Here is a 22,838-nt window from a genome sequence, read left to right as displayed (position 1 = left end):
GGATAGGTAGTGAAATAGTTAGCTTATGTAGAGTTTTATTGTGTCAATCATAAAGCGGACCTTTACCCATTTTACTAAAATTCACATCAGCATGCATGTCTGCATGCTCTTTTAAAACCATCTTACATTCATTCAATGAACTTGTTTTTCGTTTAATTACAAATAGAGTTCACCCCCTTCCTGATCCAGTTCTGACAAAATGTATGTGCCAAAGCACTGCATCCTGTAAAAATTACATCAGCAGAGCATTGCTGGAAATCTCATCTGTAATCTAATGAGATCTCGGGGAAAGGCATTTCCTCCCCTAAGATCTGCATGGTCACATGTCTAGTCACACGTGCCAGATATTCAGGAAGTAAAGGAAGAGGTAGTAACCTGCCCTTAGTTAAAATGGCCACTGTCAGAAGACTGGAAAAGAAAAGAGAAATAAGGTATGCAAAGGATACAAGCCGGCAATTATCTGGAAGTACGTGTTTGTAGATTGTCATTACTAAACATTTCTTAAAGGAGAACTATGAGGTGAGTGCTTTTCACTCACCTCACAGTTCTAGCCGACCTGTGACAATGAGACTGTCACATGTTGGCTCAGTAGATCGGGAAGTGAGCGAACACATACTGGCGTTCGCTCACCTCTCGATCCTGTCACGGCTCTCTGCCGTGACAGGGGGAGGGGCTGGATTCCCCTCTCCCCGCTCCGATCTGCCAGCGCTGACTGGCGGAACGGAGGGGGGGGGGTACAGCTGGCTCTGTCTCTAGATAGGTCACGCAGCTGGCGGATCCTGGCACATTTGTCGGGATCCGCTTCAGCTGAGGCGTCCCAGTATACCGCAGCAGCTCGCGGTATACTGCAAGCTACAGCTTGCGGTATACTGAGCCTAGGGTGACAGGAGGACGCTAGTTTGTATCCTACCGTTACCCTAAGGAGAACTATGGGGAAAAGCCTTAAAGTGACATTAAACCCTCAGATTTTTTAACATAAAACAATACTGTAATGTGTGCCTTACTGTAATCCATGGTTGTTTCCCTTCTCTTTGCTGCTCCTTCCTTTTAAATCCTCATATCTTCTCATGCTTGGGGAGAAGTTCCCTTTTCAGCTCAGGGCCTCTTCCTGTAGTGCTGGCTCAGGTTACAAGCCTATACAAACCTACACACAGACACAGTGTATCCATTCCTGAGACAAGGCAGTCTGCTGCAAACCAGAAGTTCTGCAGAGCATGAGAACAGATTTAAAAGGAAGAGCAGCAAAGAGAAGGGAAACAACCATGGATTACAGTAAGGCACACATTACAGTATTGTTTTATGTTAAAAAATCTGAGGGTTTAATGTCACTTTAGCCCCATAGTTCTTCTTTAAGGTGTTATTGTAAAGGTCTGATTTAACAGTGTTTTTCCTCTCCTCCTGGAACACAGCATTTTCTTACTGTACTAAAAGTATTTTATTGCTGTTGGAGAATTCCCTTTCCAGTCTGGGTGAATGTCAGCAGCACTGGAAATTATGGGGAATTCTCTCTTGGGTCTCACTCATGAAGGCAGTGGACTTTACTGAAAAGTGATCTGTGTTGGATGTTTTTTCAGACACAGTTGAGCATCAGTTTGCAGGTGTTCAGGAGATGATACTGTTGTCCCCCAATGCCTTTTGTAAATGTGGCCTTCCCTTTAATGTGAGCATCCTTCAATCCAGAACTCAGAATTCTGTAGCGATTGGGGCACACAAAAAAGGAACCCATTTTGTAGTAATTTGAGTGGGAATTGCTCGCCTCATAGTCCTCCTTTTTAAGCTTGTAGTAAGTATGGCAGCAACTAATTATTTTCCTAACTGATTAGTTGACTGATATTTTTTTCGATTGGATAAAAATTCAATACCATCCTTTAAAATAAAATACCCCAATGCAGTGTTACAAACATAGTTTACTTCAGAATAAAATTGCATGCACAATTTTTTGCAATCACACTACACCTGAATGCACTGCATTGTGGTACCGTGCGTTCCAGTACAGGTGGTCACACTGGGTGGAAGGCACATTGGGGGTCCATTGAAATGAATGGCACTGCAACGCAGCTCCTGCAGCAGAATTTGTCAGGCCGTAACCAAAAATGACTTACTAAAAAACAAAATTGTATTGTAAGCACATGGTGCTTAAATAGCTTTAGCCAGGGAATGGCGGCTGCCAGTGGCAAGCTTCTGCACGCAGCAGGTAAAGGGATGGTGCAATACCCAGCCTGCTATTTGCCATTTTAAACTGCAATAGTCAATAGCAGACTGGCTATTGCACCTCCCACCGTTTGCTGTGCCCTCCTTCCACAATGGAGGGGAGAGCTAGGGGATTCAACCAACTAATCGATAATGAGAATAGTTGACAACTATTCTCATCCATTAATCTATTAGATGGTTGCAGCCCTAGTAGTAACGTTCAGCCCGATGAGTTTTTGATCTAGCTTCCTCGCTTTTGCCATTCTCAACTTCTATATTGAGGAGTAGTGGGTCTGATCTTTATATCAGAGTTGGCCTTGAATGTTTAATGTCAAGATTTTATTCAGTTTCGGCTGTTTTTTCTGTGTTTGCATTACATTGCAATAGGTGATATCTATGGATGTGGTGCCAGGTTAACCTGACTGGTTCCTTTTGGAAATTTACAAAAAATTGAATCTTAAAATTGATTTTTATGCATTTCAAGCACATACAAAACTGCCGTTATAGTCCAGTCACGCATTTGGCCAGTTTGTGTTCTTGCTATGATGATTTGGCTGTTCTTGTACTGAGGCCTTCGTTTCTGGGATTTCTACACGTTGGCTTTTATCTTGATATATCTACCTTCAAATCTCGGTGACTGGTTGGCATGGTGGTCTCCTAAGCTATACTGGGATTGGAGGGGCATATTTCAAACAATGATTCAAAATTCCACGTTAATGCATGGATTTGTGCTTTTTTTTAATTGTTGGCTAAGTCTGTCCCTCCACCACCCCCATGCCCCTTTTTGTATAAACTGTGTTCAGGCGATAATACTTGAGTTAAATTCATAGACATGTCATGTTTGCAACATGCAAATTGTAATTCTGATTTATTGTTTTGTTTTTTCCTCAGAGATTTGATTTTGTAAAAATATTTGAAATTCACTGCTGGTTTGTAACAAGTAAATCAATCTGACATAGAAAAACAATGTTTTATCCAACAGTAGAAGTATAGCTCTGATAAAACTTGAATTTCTGATATTTTCTGTCACCCCCCATAAAGGATCTCTGGCTAGTGGTATGTCGGTTCTTTTATGAAAGATTTGTTGAACTGTTTTTTGTTTTTTTTTTAATGTTTTTCACTCAAGCCCAAAACTTGATGTTGATATTTTAACTAAGTGTTTTACTAAAATTACTTGTTTTTCTACAGAATTTCTTGGCGTCATTGTTCTTGAAGATCCATCAGTGTCCTCAGTCGCAACATTTTCAAGCGTTTGTACACTAGCTGCAGGACTTAATCCTTGTTCTTGCTTACTTTGCTTTCCTTTTTGGGAATCCAAAAGCATAGTCCCATAATGTCTAAGTTTCCTCATTCATCCCTGAGCAGAGATATGCCTGATAAACACAGACGTGATGCATCCAGAATGGGCCCTTTCTCGAGTAATCAGCCTTTATCATCCGGCTTTGGTCGATTAGGCCCAAGCTCTAGTCGTCTTACCAGCTTGTTGGACCTAGGTCCAGCCTCTAAATTGGGCCCTCAAGGATCCCGTGGCATGATGCCCTCTGGCACCTCTTCTCAAAACTTGCCATCCATTTTTAGCCTTGGTAGTAGAGGTCCACCATCTTCTCAACCATCCAGAGATCCTGATCAGGCCAGTAAAATATTGGCCAGCTTTGGTCTTTCCTCTAGTGACTTGGATGAGCTGAGTCGCTACCCTGAGGAGAAGATCACTGCTGAGAACTTGCCTCAGATTATTGAGCATCTTAAAAGGAGGAGGGCAGAAGACCTAGACATGCTAAGGAGAGAGAGACTTTCTCACGATACGCTGAGATCGTCACGTGATGACTGGGATGACGTGAGGCCCTTCAGACGAGAGAGTTTTGACGATCGCCCGTCTAATCTCAATCCTGTGGTGGACCGTGATCACGGGAGTCGCTCTCGAGAACTTGCTTATCGAGAGAGGCTGGATATGGATGAACGGTTAAGAGATCGAGAAAGGCTTAGAGATGACAGCTTCTTATCTGAATCCCCTTTTCGTAAGCTTGAAAGTGATTATGATCGCTTGAGTTACATGCGGACACAGGAAAGATCTATGTTTGAAAAGTCAAGAAGAATGCCATCCGGTAGAACCTTTGATGATTTCCATGGACTTGCGCCTAAAGACTACCCCCATCTCTGTACTCTGTGTGATATACCTTGTAATTCTATTAAGGTGAGTTGTACCCATCTCATCCCTTGTTCTGAAGTCTCTATAGTTTTTAATTGTTCATGTCAGTTATGGGGCATGACTCTCTCTTGGCTGTCTAAATAGTTACGATTGCTTTGTTTTCACAAAACACTTTCGTAATCTGCCATCTAGTCTGCAAAAAAAAGCTTTGATTCCAAACAATTTTAATGGGATTTTCATGTGACAGTAGGTCCTCAGTAGTGACATGTCATGGAATTCAGAACGACTTTAAAGCCAGAATGGTTTTGCGTAACGTAGTGAGCTGAACACAGATCTGAAATAGGTGATAACCGGTTATGCCCAGTAATCTGCTGGTTCTCCAGGCCTGGCTAAAGAGTAATGCAATTTGGCCACCTGTCTTTAGCCACATACAGTAAGGCCTGCACTTGTGTTTTATAATTTAATATAGGCTCCAGATTCCATAATCTCCTTGAACACAACATTTGGTTGAGCTAATCTTGTTGTCCTTGAGCTATTATAGCTTACTTGCACTTAAACCTTTCAGCCAGTTCTTGCTCTTCCGTATTGGACTGGACAAAATACAGTGCAAATGTATCCCTTTTTGTTACTACTTTTGGTGCCTACAGAGATGGGGTCAGCTCATTCAACCTTAAGCCTTTCAATTTGTGCCCTTCTTGGCAAGCTATCTTCACCCCTACCAACATGAGTCTAGATGTCGATCATTGTATAAAATTATGTTTATTATAAATGGTGTATTTGGAACATCTAAAACCAAAGATATAAGCTAATCTAGTTGAGCCCTTTTTCCATTCTTCCTAAAACGATGAAGTCTTTCAAGGCTTGACAAGTACAGAGGGTATACAAAGGGAACTTTACAGTTGTGTTTAAAAACCTCCTAAAAGCCATACCTCTACATTTAGGTAATATCTTCATATTTCAAAGGGTTCATAAATTTTTCCGACTCCTAGTTTCATCCAGTTTGATTTTGAAGGTTTGGTGAGAAGGGTAACTCATGTCCAAACTGTCTTATCTGTCCTTGGGTGGGCATTGTGTCACCCTCTGTTCTCTGTACTTGGCATACTTTATGAATTCCTTCACCTATTGTACTTGGCATTTCTTCTGCCTGTTGAGCAGGAACCTGTGTTCATTTGACCACCTTCTAATGCTATTTGGTCAGGTACTGGGTTTTGTTTCAAGCCTGATACACATTGTACAACCACTAGTTAAGGAGGTCCTTGTTCTATGCCAAAGATCAGGTTTGGCTTATTACAACACTTTTTATTAGGGAATCTCTCTTTTCCCTCTGCTAATGCGTTCTTTTGCAGCTTGGTGTACAGGAAGATTAAGTATATTGTTCTGTCTTAGTATTCTTGTTTCCTGTGTAGTAACATTAAAAAGGATACTTTTCAAATGGATTTTTTTTTCCCAAAGAAAAGTCAGCATTTTTATATTAGGTGACCTCACTTAGTGGTATTTTAGCACATATGCCAGAGGAAATAATAATTTTTTTTTCTAGGGCTTAAATAGCAGGAGAAGTCAGCTGCTGGGTTTTTATCACTGTTGGAGAGATTTGCTCTCCCTTGTCAAGCTGAACAAACCGAAAATAAGGGCTAATGTCAGTGGCATTCGGTAATAAGTCTAAAGAGGTTTTAACAATTTGGTCACCCAACGTGGGAAAAACGAAGGTTTTCAGCTGTAATTGAAGTATATTTATTTGGCTCTTCATGTTGCTGGGAAAGATTGTTTTACTAATGCTTGCCCATGTGTTTGTTTTGTTGTTTTCTTCGTTGTAGAACTGGAATGAACACATCAATGGAGGATACCATAGAAAGCAACGCCTGCTGCTTGTCGACTTGTACGTGAAGTATTTAAAAATTGGTGTTAACTGTTTTGAGTTCTTTGTGGCGATCAGTGCCTTTCAGGGCCAGTTCACACCACCAACTCCGCGTTCCAGTGCGTCCGGCCTCTGGAACGCAACTGGCTCCCTGTGGTAGGGTGCGTGGCGGTGCATTTAAGTCAATGGCACCACAGCCACGCCCCCCACCAGCAGTGCGATCACTCGGAACGCAGACACATTAGTGTCTGCGTTCTGGGTGCAGGCGGGTGGCGAGTCTGCGGTGCCATTGACTTCAATGCACCGCCACGCCCCTGAACGCAGGGAGCCAGCCAGCTTGTGTTCCAGCGGCCAAATGTACTTGAACGCGGAGATTGTGGTGTGAACCGGCCCTCAGGCAGTGCAACTTTTAGTTGCATGTGCTAGGTGGCCCTTGACTGACAAAAAGCTGGCTGCACCTAACATAAAGAAATCCTGTGCTTTGCCAATGCAGGAGAAAGCATCAGGTTCACTTTGTGACACCCCCTCTCCCAGAAGCCTTTCATTAGCTTCCCTGTCACTTTTAAGCTGTAAAGAAAACACCCAGGACTTCCAGGCATGGAGTAGTATGTGAGGTTGTAGCTGGTTGGGGGTTTGTGATGCTGGTATTTGCGGCTTTATACACTTTGATTCACTGTTATACTGGATTTGCTGTGAATTTCAATAGTCTGAAGTATTGGAATTCTCTGGCTTTTCCGGTCTGTTCGTATACTACTACATTCCGAGGTGGAGACGCACCTGTTAGACCAGCAACTGGGAGTCCTGATGGCAGCTAAGAAATTGTAGAGCCAAAGGAAATCTTACCGCTCCAAGTTTTCCCTTGCTCTTTAAAGTGCCTACTGTCCCTTGTACATTGGACATTATAGCTTTTAAATTCTGCGTGGCGGTGCATTTAAGTCAATGGCACCACAGCCACGCCCCCCACCAGCAGTGCGATCACTCGGAACGCAGACACATTAGTGTCTGCGTTCTGGGTGCAGGCGGGTGGCGAGTCTGCGGTGCCATTGACTTCAATGCACCGCCACGCCCCTGAACGCAGGGAGCCAGCCAGCTTGTGTTCCAGCGGCCAAATGTACTTGAACGCGGAGATTGTGGTGTGAACCGGCCCTCAGGCAGTGCAACTTTTAGTTGCATGTGCTAGGTGGCCCTTGACTGACAAAAAGCTGGCTGCACCTAACATAAAGAAATCCTGTGCTTTGCCAATGCAGGAGAAAGCATCAGGTTCACTTTGTGACACCCCCTCTCCCAGAAGCCTTTCATTAGCTTCCCTGTCACTTTTAAGCTGTAAAGAAAACACCCAGGACTTCCAGGCATGGAGTAGTATGTGAGGTTGTAGCTGGTTGGGGGTTTGTGATGCTGGTATTTGCGGCTTTATACACTTTGATTCACTGTTATACTGGATTTGCTGTGAATTTCAATAGTCTGAAGTATTGGAATTCTCTGGCTTTTCCGGTCTGTTCGTATACTACTACATTCCGAGGTGGAGACGCACCTGTTAGACCAGCAACTGGGAGTCCTGATGGCAGCTAAGAAATTGTAGAGCCAAAGGAAATCTTACCGCTCCAAGTTTTCCCTTGCTCTTTAAAGTGCCTACTGTCCCTTGTACATTGGACATTATAGCTTTTAAATTCTACAGTCATTTATCAACTCTCAGATTAATAATAAAGCTGGTGACTTTTTTTTCTAGTCAGTGAAGCTGGCTCCTAAAAGGGGGGACCTGCCGGCTTCTGAATTTCATATTCATTTCTCCACCCCTAAAATATATTGTTTAACATTTTCTTTTACTCTTGAGTTAAAATTTGCTTGTCTACTTTTTCTATGCAGATATCCAGAATTGGCTGAACATGGAATGTAAGTATTACAGATACCATGCACTACATACCTACACTGGGCACTTAAATTGTTAAATTGGTCATTGACTTCTGTTAGCACTAAGCTCTGCCCCTACCATTGAACAGTCATGTGCCCTTAAACAGCCGACATGGGGGTGGGGAGGGGGTGTTTGGAGCCAGAAGGGGCAGCTTGCACTGAAGTTGAGGCTGAGTATACTGCCTGCAGCTGGAAACTAGTGTATCCACAAGGATTGCATTGACCTTTAGACCTATAGATGCCTGCACATTAGCGGTGCTAGCTTCCAGTTTGTTGTGCCTGACAGGTGAAAAAAAGCTATGTTAACCCCCTAACCAGAACATCAGGGATGATGTGTAGTTAACCCCCCCAAAAAAAACCTGCAACTCCTAGGCTTTATTTAAATTGACACTAAACTCAAGAGTTAAATCTTAATAATGCCTTAACTATTAACAAAACTATCTTATTTGGGTATCACTTTGCTGTAGATCCTCAAATCAGAATTCATAGTTACATTGTCCTTCTGCTCCAAGATCTCTCCTGTGATGGATTGCAATCTCACATTTAGTTAGGCTATACCTTCAATACAAATTGACCATCACAGGAGCGAGCTTGGAGCGGTGGCAACTTTACAGCACAGGGATCATGGGGAACAAAATTATCCACCCTCCAGAAGGAAGTACAGTGTCCGCACCAATTCAGAGATTTGAGGATCTGCAGCCGAGTGATGCACAAACGAGCAACATTTTTTGTTAAAAGTTAAGGTACTTAAATGCGTTTTTTAAGATTTAACTCTAGTTTAATGTCACTTTAAAGTGTATTTCCACTTTTGCAGTCACATTTGACAAGACCCCACTTTGTTGTGTTCCAATTCACACTTTTAAATGTTTTGTTGCAGCAGGCATCATGGCTGATTCCAGATTTTCTGAGGACCTTCAGTTATCGGTCCTTATAAAAAGACTTGGGACTGAAATTTGGGGACTGTTTCTCTCAACTTAACATTTTAATGCCGAAGCCATGGTTGTACACCTTTAACCCCTTCATGACCCAATCCTTTTTTTGTTTTTTACACCCATGTTATAATCCACATTTCAGGCCTGCAAATTACTTCAAACCCCCAAACATTATTTATTTTCTGACAGTGACCGTTGCAAATTTTTATGTTGCACTATATTAGCGCAACTTATCAAACCCCAAAATGTATTGAAAAATGCACTTAAATTAAATGTGGTGCCCCCAAACACAATAAAATACCTATTTTTAAAAAAAAAATGTTTTCAATGAGTAAAGGGATACCCAACATGCCCAGGTCTGTAAAATGGTGACAAAGTCCATAGATGAAGCTTTAAAAGCCCCTACAGGTCATCAGTTTAAAGATGCACATAAATATTGGCCCAAGAATTATTGCTGTTTACGTTTTGACTCGCGGTGGATTTAAAAAAAAAACAATTTAATTTGCTACTATTTTAAAAACTTTTTTTAACTTTAATTGCTATCACATAGGGTGGCTTACAATTCCCCCATGTGATGGCAGGTACTCTTTAAGTTGATGCAGGGGGTCCAAAGACCCCTAATGTCACCTTTACACTTGAAATAAGCTATTGAAGTGCAGATCGCACTTCAGAAACCCAGCAACGACATCTATGGGACCGGAAGTGAATGCAATACTTGTCACTCCTGGTCCGATACTAGGTGGAGGAAATCGGCGAACGAACATTCACAGATCTGCTTCCCACCGACACCCAAGAAGCTGGTCCTGGAAACGTATGTGGGGTGTTTTTATTGGCCCGGAGAAGCGATCTGGCGAATCACTTTTATTGTAAAGCAGACAGTCGACTTTACAAATGTAAACAGACTCCTGGCGGCTATAGACACTGAAGTACTCTGAGGAACATTTGGTTATAAGACTTTTAAGACAATAGAGGGGCGTATGTTTTAAACAGCAATTACTTTGGTCCGACTTTTCCATTTGAAAAGTTGGTGTTTGCTTATAGGGTTCAGGGGTTCCCAGGGTACTACATAGACTATGTACAGGCAGCTAAAGCTGCTTTAATTTAGCTTTTCTGTAACCTGGCTATTTTATCCAGGTAATAAGGATGCATTAAGTTGTGTATTTTCTGTCTTTCTGATCAGTGTGCTGTACTCCAATCGAATGTCCAGAATTTAGGATAATAACATATAAAATATTTGCAGGGCCGATCCTTACATGTTGCAGCAGTCAACTAATCCAGCCCCTGGACTTTTGGGACCTCCTCCTCCAGCAATGCCCATGAGAGGCGGTCCTGATGATCGACACGGGAACTTTAGGGGCCACCCTGGTGAGTGTAAGTATGAATAATCATTCCTTATTTATTTTTTTAAGTGATGTTATATACTGTGACCCACTGCAGTCCATTGCTTGGAGTGACTGCAAGCCCAGGAACTAAAGAGAATCGGTCTGGTTACTGCACACTTGTAACCGTATATAAAAATATCACATATGTATCTTAGACTGTCAGTCTTCACTTAAAAGTATAGTTTTTGAGCTTTAGTGTGGTCAGTCATAATGTGCCAAAAGTAGCTAGTGGTATTTTTTGTTTACTCTGCCTGAAAAAACAACTTTATTGTAATGCTTGTACTTTGAATTGTACAGGGCATGAAGATATGCCAGGACCAAGACAAATGCCAAGGAAAATGGTTTGTATAATTTTCTTAAGCGGGTTCCATCTGAAATCATTTGATTAAGCTGCTCACATCCCACTATACATTGTTCTCTGACTTTCCTTCTATGCTGATTCTGAGGACGTCCCCATGTACAGTCATAGCTTCTGTAGAGCACTCTAAATTGTGATTTGCCATTTGTGTGACAAGGCTCACGGCATATTTGGGAATGAATCAATACATGTATACACACTTGCACTTTGTATATTTTATTTTACGCTGAGCTCTAAAATAAGCCAGAGGTAACTTTTAAAATGTAATTTATCCAAATGTAATTTTTTCATTTGGACTGCCAGAGAAAATCTAAGCTCATCTTGAACTATGCACGAACCACTTGACGTGGTGGTTGCCTGATCAGTAAAGCAAAGAGTCATGTATCCATTTATACTTGACAGTCGACGCTTGAAGGCATGATGAGATCAAGTAACTCTCCTGTACACGTGTCTGTTCATTCACATACTAATATGATTATGTTTTGGGGTTTAATACCCTGTGGGAAAACATCCTAGAATGTATTCTTTGATTTTGAGAATTTGGATCATTTGGGGATCCCACACTGCACAGCATAATCATTCACAAACTATAGGTGTATGCACGTTCACTTTAAGCTAAGTTTCTGACTTCAGTCCTTGTTGATCCTTGATTGTAAGGCCACTATCACATTTCTGTCAGTGATATTTCTTGGGTGTGTTTTTTTTTTTTTTTTTTTAACCACTTGAATTAGCGATGTTAAACCCCCTTCCTGTCCATTTTTCAGTATTCAGCGCTGCGGTACTTTGACATTTATTCCGTCATGCAATGCTGTACTGAAATTACTTTTATACCATTTTTTAGGGACAGATAGAGCTTTCTTTTGGTGGTATTTAATCGCCACTGGGGGGTTTAATTTTTTACTATAGTAAGGAAGATTAACCGGGGTGTGGGGACTTTCCCCTATATTAAATTTATAAAACATTTATTACCCAATTTTTTGGTAAAATATAAAAAAGACGGGGTCACGTCAGATAAAGACACCAAACATGTCAAGCCCTAAAATTGCACATGCCCGCAAAACTTCAAAAAACTACAATACCCAAAATTGGCCTTAGGCGACGCTTTAAAAGCTTTTACTGCTCGTCAGTTTAGTGTCATCAGTGATTGATGGCCCTAAAATTAGTGCTCTCTGATGTTTGCGGCGATATGTAACATGTGTAGCGCAATTGTCATTTTTGCACGCTTGTGCATCTGACGCGTGTTTGTGTGTAAACGTGGGGGCCTTAAAAATTGTGGGGGGGGTTTTTTTTTACACTTTGTCATTGCTATCACATAGGGGGATAATAATCCCCCTATATAATAGGAAAGGCACACTGACAGGTCCTCTTTAAGGAGACATTTGGGGTCTCTAAGACCCCTAATGTCACCTGTGGACCCACGAAGAAGCTGATGAAGCAGAGATCTGCTTCATCAGCTTCTCTCTGGCTATAGCAGCTAGAGGACTGACTGGTGAATACGGAAGTGATGTATTAGGGCCTGTTCACACCATATGCGGTGCGTTCAGACCGGAACACACTACATCGCGGCCGGCTCAGTATTTCGTGGGGGCCACTGAGGTGAATGGCGCCGCAGCCACGCCCTCCGGCCGCAATGCGATCGTCCGCACGGGATTGCAGGGCACATCGTGCCTGCGGTCTGGTGCTGTTAAAATAGTGCTTTATAGGGCGTGGCTACGGCGCCAAAATAGTGCTGCTAATAGGGCATGGCTACGGCACCATTCACTTCAATGGCCCGCCACGCCCCCTCCTGCCCGGCAAAAAAGTGAGCCGGCCGCGATGCAGTGCGTTCTGGCCGGAACGCGATGCATATGGTGTGAACAGGCCCTCGCACATCACTTCCGCAATCACACTACTGAGGGAGATCAGCAAGGAGGAAATCTCCCTCCCATCTTCCTCCTGACACCCTCCCGGGCCGCAGATAGGATAGCGGATCCCGGGATTGAAGGTGAGGGTGCAGGAGGAGGGACGCACAGTCACAACATACAAGCGATCGGCAGGCTATAGAGCTGCCGATCGTTTGTATGTCAAACAGCCGGTAACGGCTGTGCACAGCGGTCGGGTCTTTTTCCGCCCGTGCGTGCAGAAAAAAAGCAGTCTAATTACGGTAACCTGTCCGTGTGATTTTTGCCGTCCGGCTATTTTTTCACAACGGGCGGAGCAGTTAATATTGGGTAGTTTTGGGGCCTGTGGCTTTGTAATTGCTTTTGTGATGTGATTTTTAATTCAACTTTTTTTTATTTTTTCTTATTTAGGGCGGTGGCAGGGTTGTTCATATCATGGAGTTTGAACGAGGAAAGAACCTGAGGTTCCAGCTTCTGAAACTCGCTAAGCCCTTTGGAACAGTTGCCACCTGTTTTATTCTGAACAAAAAGAACGAGGTATGGCTGTTTCTGCTTTGGGTGGACGAGTCCCTAAATCTCGTACTCCCAGTAGTTCGACTTTCCCGTCTGTGTCTCGCCCTCTGTATAAGGCTAAAATGAAGGTGTCGCTGTGTCTTGCAGCTAGATTTCCCTGTTGGTTCTCAATGTAGAATGTAAAATATGAACCCCGATTTTAGCTTTAAGATGGTAGTGGCACATTCATGCCTTGGAATTCTGATTGTGATATCTCTACATTGAAGTTCTCAAGAGATGAGATCTGGTATATTTCACCTTGCTAACTACCATGCAGTATTTTTAATACCACTTTTGGCTGTTGGTTTTTAAAGTTTGTCTGTGGCAAACATAAGTACATCTTATACCTGCACATTTCACAATTTTATTCCTTTTTAACATACTTTAGGCACAGAAAAAAACATTTTAATCTGCTTTTAATCCGGGGAGTACTTTCTGTGCACTCTGCTGCACTGAATTCTAAGCAGTGCTATCTGTTGTGCCCACCTACTCTTCTGCTGGAATACAGAGCACATCCCTATATGTTGTGGAGAGTAGAATAGAGTAATTAATTTAAAACAGAAAAATCTTAAAGTCCTGTGAGGAGAAATTGCTTTCAAACACTATATCCCATAAACATACAAAAGCACAAACCAAAAATAAAATAAGGAGTATTTTAGTGTGCACATCAAAATGAGCATCAAAAAATTGATTCTATACTTGAAAAAAAAAAGTAATTAAAACTCGTATAAGCTTTTTATTTTTTATGCCTCCTCTTAATGTATTCTGGAGTCCATCAGGGCACAACTGGCATCATTGATTAGAATTTTAGTGCACAGGAAGTTAGAAGCTCACTGGATTTCTGGTAGATTGGTTATTATACTGTACTTTCAGTGGTTTTAAAGGATTACAGTACATGCATTTTCTCGTTTTCACAATGAATGCGATTGTATAGCAACTAAATGCGGAATGTGTTCCCCTTCCTTGGGCTTTGTCCATACAAAATGCATTAATTTTCACACTGCACTGTGAATTATTGACCTGATAACTATGACCTCGGGCTGCCTGGTCACACAATTATGAATACCACAGATAGCCTCATGCCAGAGCTCGGACGCATCCTACAGTTCAGATTCTGCACCCCCTTCTCGTTTACTGTGTGATTTGTTGAATGTGTACCACAGGTCACAGCTATTGCTTTTGTACATCTCCCAGAACTTTTGGCATGAAAAGTATATGCAGTCTTTCTATTGAGACATCAAGCATTAGTGCATTTGTTTTCTTTAATGTTTTAAAATTCTTTCTTTTAAACAGGCTTTTATTGAAATGTCCATTCCATCGGAGGCTCATGCTATTGTTGATTACTACAGTAATAATCCAGCTCTTGTGTTTGGAAAACCAGTTCAAGTACACATGTCACAAAAATATAAGCGGATTAAGGTGCGTGTTAATTGTTTTCAACTAATCGTTGTGGTTAAACAAGTTGGGTTCCCTTAATGTTTTTTCCTCCAAGATTCCCACATTTTCCAGTTATATCTTGGGTGAAAACACTGATCAACCATAGTGTATCTATGTCCTTGTGTTTATTGATTGACGGAATTGGTGTATCTAATTGGTATTTTAGGTTTGGGAAGCGGTTATCTACCTAAAAATGTGCACATATAATTTCTGAGTGTACTGTGTCTGCTTAAATGTTTTTGAGACTTCAAAAGCAATATCTCTTTGCCCAAGGTCCTGGCTCACCTCAGACTGTTACATCCTACAGGAGGATTGGACAGATCTTTCCCACTTTTGCTTTCAACATTAAAAAAAGTGCATGTCATATTCTTTAAAAAAAATGCATGTCATTTTTATATTTTTTTTTTTTTTTTTTTTTTTTTTTTTTTTTTTCTTCCAATTTAAATATTAGAAACCTGAAGGGAAAGCTGAAGAAAAACCAGAGGCGAAATCAAATGGGAGATCAGGAGAGAAGGATGAAATTGGCCGTGTTGTACACCTTTCTAACCTTCCGAAATCTGGCTATACTGACAACGCAGTTATAAAGCTGGCTGAGACCTACGGAAAAGTGAAGACCTACATACTGATGAGAATGAGAAATCAGGTATGTACATGTTGGCCTTTTATTCACATTGTACACATGTTTGTGATTTGATTTCACTACCCCATTGAATGGCAAAAATTGATCTTAGAAACCTTTTGTAGGGTGCTCCATTTTTAACTAAATAGTGTAAAGATTCCCTGTCAAGCATTGATTGGTGTTCGGTCTGCTTGCCCTAGTTTGCTCAAACACCCATCAATTGGCAGTTTGCAGCACAAAGGTGGCTTCCTTTAAGTAAACCTGTTCTGAGGAAATATGTAGGCTGCCTTTGTGGAACCCCATTTTGAAAATTCTAGCTTTATTTGATATTCACTAGTAGCATGCTGGTACCATGTTAGTCTCCGGGCAAAGTTTTTTGAGGCAGTAGCTTTAGGGCTAGTTCAGAGCAGCCACAGTGCGTTCCAGGCCGATTCTGGCCGGAACGCACTGGATCGCATTGCGGCCAGCTTACTTTGTTGTGAGGGGATGTGGCGGTGCATTTAACTCAATGGCACTGTAGCCGTGCCCTCCAATGCGATCGGCCGCACGGGAATAGAAGGCACATCAATGCCTGCGGTCCAGTCCAAAAAAAATGCTGCAAGCACTATTTTAAAAAAAAAATTTTTGCCCGGCCTGCAGGCATTGATGTGCCACGCGTTACCTTGCAGGACGCACTGTGGCTGGTGTGAACTAGCCCTTATGGCAACTGCGAGTAGTGGTTTTTGTTTATATAATACAAATCCTTGCTTTTAGAAGTAAAAGAAAATTGTCAGTTGAGGGACACCGGTTATTAGGAATTCAATGGTTATTGAATTATAGTCAGGAGGGGTCAATTTCCTAGATTGTATGTTAAGCAATACAACGGGTCCTGTCAGCTGCAAACCCCCTCTAGATGCGACGTGCCAGTGTTGAGCACAGTCCCCTTTTGTTGAACTGTTTTTGGACTTCACAACTGTTTAAGAACTCTGTTGTTTCCCACTGGACGATCCAAAAAAGATTTTGTACTTGCCATAAAATCTTTCTTGAAGCCTGAGGGACATGGGTCCCACCCCTCTATTGGCAGCTCTTGTACTGCTTGCTTACAAAACATGAGAGGCAGGGTTATAGAGGCTGGCTTCAACATTTGCCACACAACCTCCTGTAGATGGCAGTTTAGGCCCTGTTCACACCTTTACGTTTTGTCGTGTGTTCAAGGCTCTATGAACGCTCTACAAAACGTACAAACATGAAAATCCCATTGTTTTCTATGGGTATGGTTCACACCTTTCCGTATTTACGCCCGTCTGAAACGCCCTACAAAACGGCCTACGCTCAATCAAGTACATGTACTTCTTTGGGCCGTTTTTGTTGGGCGTTTCCATTGGGATACAGCCAAGTAGCCCTCGGAAACGCGCGTTTGTCGCACCACGAATCGCGGTAAAAAAACGCGCGACAGACGGCCATATTCAATACGCCTAGGTGTGAACCCAGCCTTAAGCAGAAGTTATGAATTCCAGGAACCACTGTGTCCCTCAGTGGACATAAAGAAAAAAGTTACAGAAAGTATATCTTTTTTTTTTTTTTTTTTTGTATAAGTACAATTTAGCATGTGAGGGAAGTTTTTTTTTCTAACTTTTTTTGTTTTTGTTGTTGCCCTGATACCTATTGTCAATTGTTGTCATGGAGCTGCTTACTTAAGCTTACAGTTTATTACATGAGTTTTGTTACAGAAGGGTTGTATTGATAGTGCTGTTTCTCTTTTTTTAAGGCTTTTATTGAGATGGAGAGGATAGAAGATGCGCAAACTATGATAGATTCTTGTGACAACACCCCTCTCCTTTTCCAAGGGAAGCATGTGAAAGTAGGCCTCTCTCAGCGTTACAGTAAACTTGTACTAAGAGTAAGTATGTACTTTTGAAACAAAACACTGACACTTTCTGCTCACTGTTCTACAGCACTGGAGCCTATAAGCTTGGAAACTGAAGCAGGTGCTTCTTTCCTATGAATTATGTGCTAAACCAGGCCTTAAACTTTCTCCACTCGTGACCCCTTTTTGGTCGAGGAAATTTTTAAGGGACCCCAGCGTCGGACGGTGTCTCTCCCCTCTTTACCCACAAGGTCGGTCGGTGTCTCCCCCCTCCCCTAGCGTCGGTCGGTGTCTCCCCCCTCCCCTAGCGTCGGTCGGTGTCTCCCCCCTCCCCTAGCGTCGGTCGGTGTCTCCCCCCCTCCCCTAGCGTCGGTCGGTGTCTCTCTCCTCTTCTCATCCCTCTCCCCCAGCGTCGGTTAGTGTCTCTATCCTCTTCTCTCCTCCCCAGCGGTGATGGCGGTCCTGGCCGGGGGCTCAGAGCGGGACCCCATATAGGGTCGCGACCCACACTTTAAGAAGCACTGTGCTAAACCACGCCATTGACGCTGGTTTCTTTGTAGAAGGAAGATGCCATACTTGATCCACTGATTTTTATTTATTTTCACCTGTAAGGCTGGGCACACACCTTACAACCATTGCAAGACTTTTGTCTTGCGATGGTTGTAAGGTACTTAAAAAAACATACGATCTGCCTATCTTGCATAGGCAGATCGTACTTGCGATGATCGCAGGCCACGCCCCCTGAGGGGCGGGCTTCCGATGACCGCAATGCCGAACGGGCAGTGTGCGCTTGCGCACACCGGCCCGTGCGGCTGTTATCGTACGGACATGCCACAAACATGTTTTCGAACATGTCCGTAAGTTTAAAGTCGTGCGACCTTACAGTAGTAGAGGTCGCACGGCTTCCACACACCTTCCGATAATTGTACGATTGCGGGATTTCCCGCGATTATCATACGATTATCGTAAGTGTGTGGGGACCCTAAGTTTAGAAGAGCTTATACTAGTCATTAAGGGACACAAGTAGTTCTTGAAAACTGTTTTTTCTTCTTCCTGCAGATTGAAGTTTGTACACTGGCTAACAGCTTTGTTTGCCAGTGTACAAACCCCTCCTGCTCCCACCATGCTTCGGTTTTGTGCTAGTGTATTAGGAGAATGAAAGTCTTCTCTCTATTCAGCAGACATTTTTTCATACAGTTTCTTCAATAATTTAATGTACCCCACCCCCCCCCATTGGGATTAAGTGGGAGAGCTGTGATGCATTCATGTCAGGCACAGTGCGCTCCCTACAGCATCTGCTTGACACTGTCCTGTGCATGCTCCCTGGCCTCCTATGTGCTGTGCCAAAAGATGTCCAGTTTGTGCACTCGCATTGCTTCCATGAGGTGTACCACCGCTAAGTTGATTCCCGCTCATTCCTCTAGTGTTTATAAAGGTCCTGACACATTGCCCGGATCACTGTCCACTACTTGAGTTCACACCCTTCTCGGAGTCATCTTTGGCTCCCTCTGCTTCATCTAGGGAGGTGTTTTCTGCAGCTATGTCCGAATTAATGGGAAAAATCTCTCCCATGATAGCAGACTCAGAATGCTGGGGTCACAAGTGTACTTCTTCCCCTCTTTCCTCCAGTGTCTGTTTTTGATTTGCCTGCAGCTGCTTCTGCACATTCAATGGGCGATGTGTACCTGATCCTTTCTAGGTGTTTGCATATGAGTTTCAGTCTTTGGACATCAATCCTAAGCTTATGGTCACTATGTCTGTCCCTATTGACAGTGTGCTTGATGCCTAGAACTAAAGCAACCTGAGTTACCGGTCTGGGATTGGTAAAGGCCATTGCACAGGGTGTTGCTCACGTAGTTCCTCTTGTAAAACCACCTGTTGGTTACTCGGCGCTGTGTTTAAAAATTACATGTGTAAATCCAATTTGTCTTCACTAAATCACCCTGTGTTAATAAACCATTAGGAAAACAGGATTTTTGATTTGCCATAAAATAATTTTTATGGGGTTAATTATGACCCGCTCCTATTACTTTTCCACAAAACTGAAGCATGATGGGAGTGAGAGGGGTTTTATCTGGTTGGCTGAATGCTTTTTCTAGTGTCCCATCTCATGTATGCAGAAATAGAACTCTGTTCTCTCAAGAATTACTTCTGTGCGGCCCTTAATGAACACCAAGAAAGTTTTTTTACGGTAAATTGCAAAATACAGTTTTAGCACACGCTCATGGCTCCCATCGGCATCCTATGCTGCTAGAGGGGGCACACTTATCCACCCATACTGGAAATAAGTTGTTTTTATTTCAGCTTCATATGCATCGTTTTAAAGCTGAATTAAAGAGTAATAATATCTAGGGGTAACCAGCTCAGGCACAGGTGTGGGTATTATTTTCTGGTAGTTTGGCTGGGAAAATGATGAATGTAGGAGACCTGCTTGTAAGTGCAATTTTTAATTTTGACCGGCTCAAACCATTAAGTTGGCCGGAGTTCCACTTTAATGTAATTAAAATTCAATCAGTACTGGAATGTACGCTTTTTGTCAAACATTTTACTTTTCTGGATACCATGTTTTTTTCCGTCTTCATTTTTTTTTTTTTTTTCTAGATACCAAATGCTTCAATTGAAAAACAAAAAGAGAAGGGCAAGTAAGTAATTTCAATGTGTATGTACTGTGGAAAAGTGGATCTTTTAAGTTATAAATTTGCATAAACGGTAAACTGTACGTAGTGGCTTTGTTTAGAGATGGAAGGTACAGTGTGTTGGGTTCCTTCCCCCCCCTTTGTTCATTTTCACCCAGCGATTATGCTTATGACTGTAGGCTCAGTGGAATTTCAGTGCAGCAGAGGCAAGGTGTTGGCTCAGTATAGGAAGTTAGGCACTCATTGGGTTTAGGGCAGGAGCAAGTTATTTTTCTTTTCTGTTGAGGAATGGGAGTTCTTAGACTGTGGGTTAAACTGAGGCCTACAGGAGAAATGGACGCTGGCAACGAGCTATTATTGTCCAGTACAGGATAACACCACTCACAACCATCATGCCTCAGTTTTTACTTGTCTTCAGGACAGTGGGCATGTGTTCTTCAGCTCTGTTGGCCTTTCATTTTCCAGGATGAGGACCACTTTTAATCTCTGTAGCCCTGAATACCACCTCCTTCACCTAAGTGTCAAACTGTAGTTTAGCTCACTCCTTGGTTTTCTTATCTCCAATTTCCTATGTTGCCCCACAGATTAGTACACCTCCATGATTCCTCTTGGGTCTTTTGAATCCAGATGTAATTACCCCTTTTCTGGTGACTGATTTCATGGGTTTTTCCTACCAACTTGTTCACCCTTCCCATACACAAGGGGCATTTGCCACATCTTGGATCAGTAGTTCTGAAAGTCTTCATTTGAATCCAGAAGTTCAACTTATCTGTCATTGCCTCCCTTCACCATAGAGATTTTCTGAATTTGTGTTTCTTAATATGCTAACAGCTTGAAAGCTTATTTCCCTTACCGTCTTATCTAACATGGAAGGCATTCAAAACTTGGTGTGAGTCTTGGGGCTTACACCCTAGGTGTTTCTCAGTGGGACAAATCCTCTGCTTTCTGCAGCTGGGTTTGGACCAGCATTTGGCCCTCCCCTTTTTAAAGTGCCCAGGTTTCTTTCCAGTCTATTTAGCATCAGTTTTCTTTCTTTCCGTAATTTAGACCTTTGTACAGGAAGCCTCCCTATGTAGCTCTCCCTATGACTTAGTGAGATCTGAATCCAATTCGGTCTGCCCTTTAAAGGTCACCAGATGAATCCGTCAGAAACATTCTCCTCTACTCTCACCCAACCATATGGTGGTTCTTGTAGTGATCTCTGATGCATGTGTCTGAACTGCTGGCCTTATCCTAATAAGAACCCCTCCTGTACCTTTTCTTTCTTGTCGGGGTGCACTCTACTAGGTTTGTGTCTTTTTTGCTCCTTTTGGCACCATGTAACTTTTCCCAGCTTGCTTCCACTAGGTCTTCTGTTTTAGAAAGTACTACCAGGTGGATTTTCATGCCAGTGTTGGGCGCTGTGTTGAGTCCTTCAGGTGGTGGTCCCCAGTTTTCTGTCTCTCCCCCACCACCTGACAGCCCTCGGGCTTGTTCCCCTTGTTTTGTCAACCCTTTTCCCTGGTGGTATTGCTTTTGGACGTCCTGGCAGTCGGAGTTCCTGTCTCTCAGTGAACATGAGGAAAAGGATTTTACAAAACATTCTATTTTTATTGCATGTATACCAAACTTTCAAAAGTATGTTTTAACAGACAAAAGGGAGAATAAGATTGTTTGCCTATATTTTAAGGGGCATGTCTTCTAGCATTTCTTTAGGGATTATAAAGATCGTCTTTTAATTAATAGACCTGTCTACATTTGGACAACTTAGTTTGGACTATATTTGGTTTTTAGTGGGGTCATTAATTTTTTTTTTTCATATTTCTCTTCCTAGTGAGTCACTAACTTGAGAAATGATGCCCTTTAACATATACAATACCCTGCGCTTTTTCTATCAATGTTTTGTTTATAAATCTAGTATAAACTGATATTCCACTTTTTACAGGAAGAGAGCTCATTCCCCAGATCGGAAGAATGGTAGCAAACCGAAGCAGGTTAAGACTGACAAATCGGAGGCCAGCGATGCAGACAAGTCCTCCCAAGTTGTCACCACAGAAGATAATGACCCAAGCACTGAAGAGACTGATCTGAAGGACCTTGTGTCTGGCTCATGTGAGCTTGCAGATGAAACTGGTGATGAAGAAGCAACTGCCCTCTTTGAAACGAGCAGCTCTGTAGGAGATGGAGCAGAAGTACCTGATATTGGTGATCTGGATCAAAAAGAGATGAGTGAAAACCAAGACGAGGCCCAAGAACCGCTTTCTTCAACTCCTATAGTTGGAAAAAAAAAGGTATGATTTGCATCTTCTAGTTACTCTTAAAGTTTTGGGTTTTTTATTTTTTTCGGAGCCGACGTAGTTAAAGCAGAACTATGAGGTTAGGGCTTTTCCCCATAGTTCTCCAAAGGGTAACGGGAGGACACAAACTAGCGTCCTCCCGTCACCCAAAGCTCAGTATACCGCCAGCTACAGCTGGCAGCATACTGAGACACCGCAGCTGAAACGGATCCCAACAATTGTCTGGATCCGCCCAGCTGCGTGATAGCTGGCTCTGCCTATCTAGAGGCAGAGCCAGCTGTACCCTCCCCCGCCAGTCAGCGCTGGAGGAGGGGGGAATCTGGTCCCTCCCCTGTCACGGCTCTCTGCCGTGACAGGATCGAGAAGTGAGCGACCGCCGGTGTGTGTTCGCTCACTCCCCGATCTACTGAGCCGACCTGTGACGGTTTCATTGTCATAGGTCGGCTAGAACTATGAGGGTGAGTGAAACGCACTCGCCTCATAGTTCTCCTTTAAATATGTTACATTGTGTAAAATGTAATATTTACACAATAGTATCCCTTTGCCTTGTTTGCAGTTGGTGTATTAGGTAGTCCTAAATTTGTGGCCTTCATTTAATATGGTTTTGATTTTAACACATTGCCTTTCTGAGATGTCAGTTGTTAATCTATGCCCATCTCATTGTAGAACTCACAGAGATTTCACGGGAATATGGAAGACTTTGTTACACTGGATGAAGTTGGGGACGTGGAGGATATGGAAGGTCACAAGATGAAGACTGATGTATCTGAAGCTGCTGGAACTGAGAAGGCTAAAGCAGCGATGAGCTCCGAAATGGCCAG

General features: G+C 42.7%; 1 protein-coding gene across 1 annotated transcript; it reads left to right on the top strand.

Annotated features, from left to right (window-relative positions):
* Nucleotides 1-3,339: 3,339 nt before the first annotated feature.
* LOC108784589 (matrin-3-like) lies at nucleotides 3,340-22,836 on the top strand (the record flags this gene model as incomplete). The annotated part of the gene is made up of 12 exons (XM_018553440.1): nucleotides 3,340-4,381; nucleotides 6,151-6,212; nucleotides 8,055-8,081; nucleotides 10,272-10,396; nucleotides 10,711-10,754; nucleotides 13,063-13,188; nucleotides 14,497-14,622; nucleotides 15,092-15,283; nucleotides 17,007-17,138; nucleotides 19,707-19,747; nucleotides 21,666-22,011; nucleotides 22,684-22,836. Coding segments are annotated over exons 1-12 (2,232 nt in total), but the record flags the coding sequence as incomplete, so codon positions are not given.
* Nucleotides 22,837-22,838: the final 2 nt, after the last annotated feature.

The sequence above is a fragment of the Nanorana parkeri genome, unplaced genomic scaffold (genome assembly GCF_000935625.1).
Source record: "Nanorana parkeri isolate BGI_ZX_2015 unplaced genomic scaffold, ASM93562v1 scaffold120, whole genome shotgun sequence".
Classification (NCBI taxonomy): Eukaryota; Metazoa; Chordata; class Amphibia; order Anura; family Dicroglossidae; genus Nanorana; species Nanorana parkeri.
Note: the sequence above shows the minus strand (reverse complement) of the source record. Positions and strands in the feature narration are given on the sequence as shown.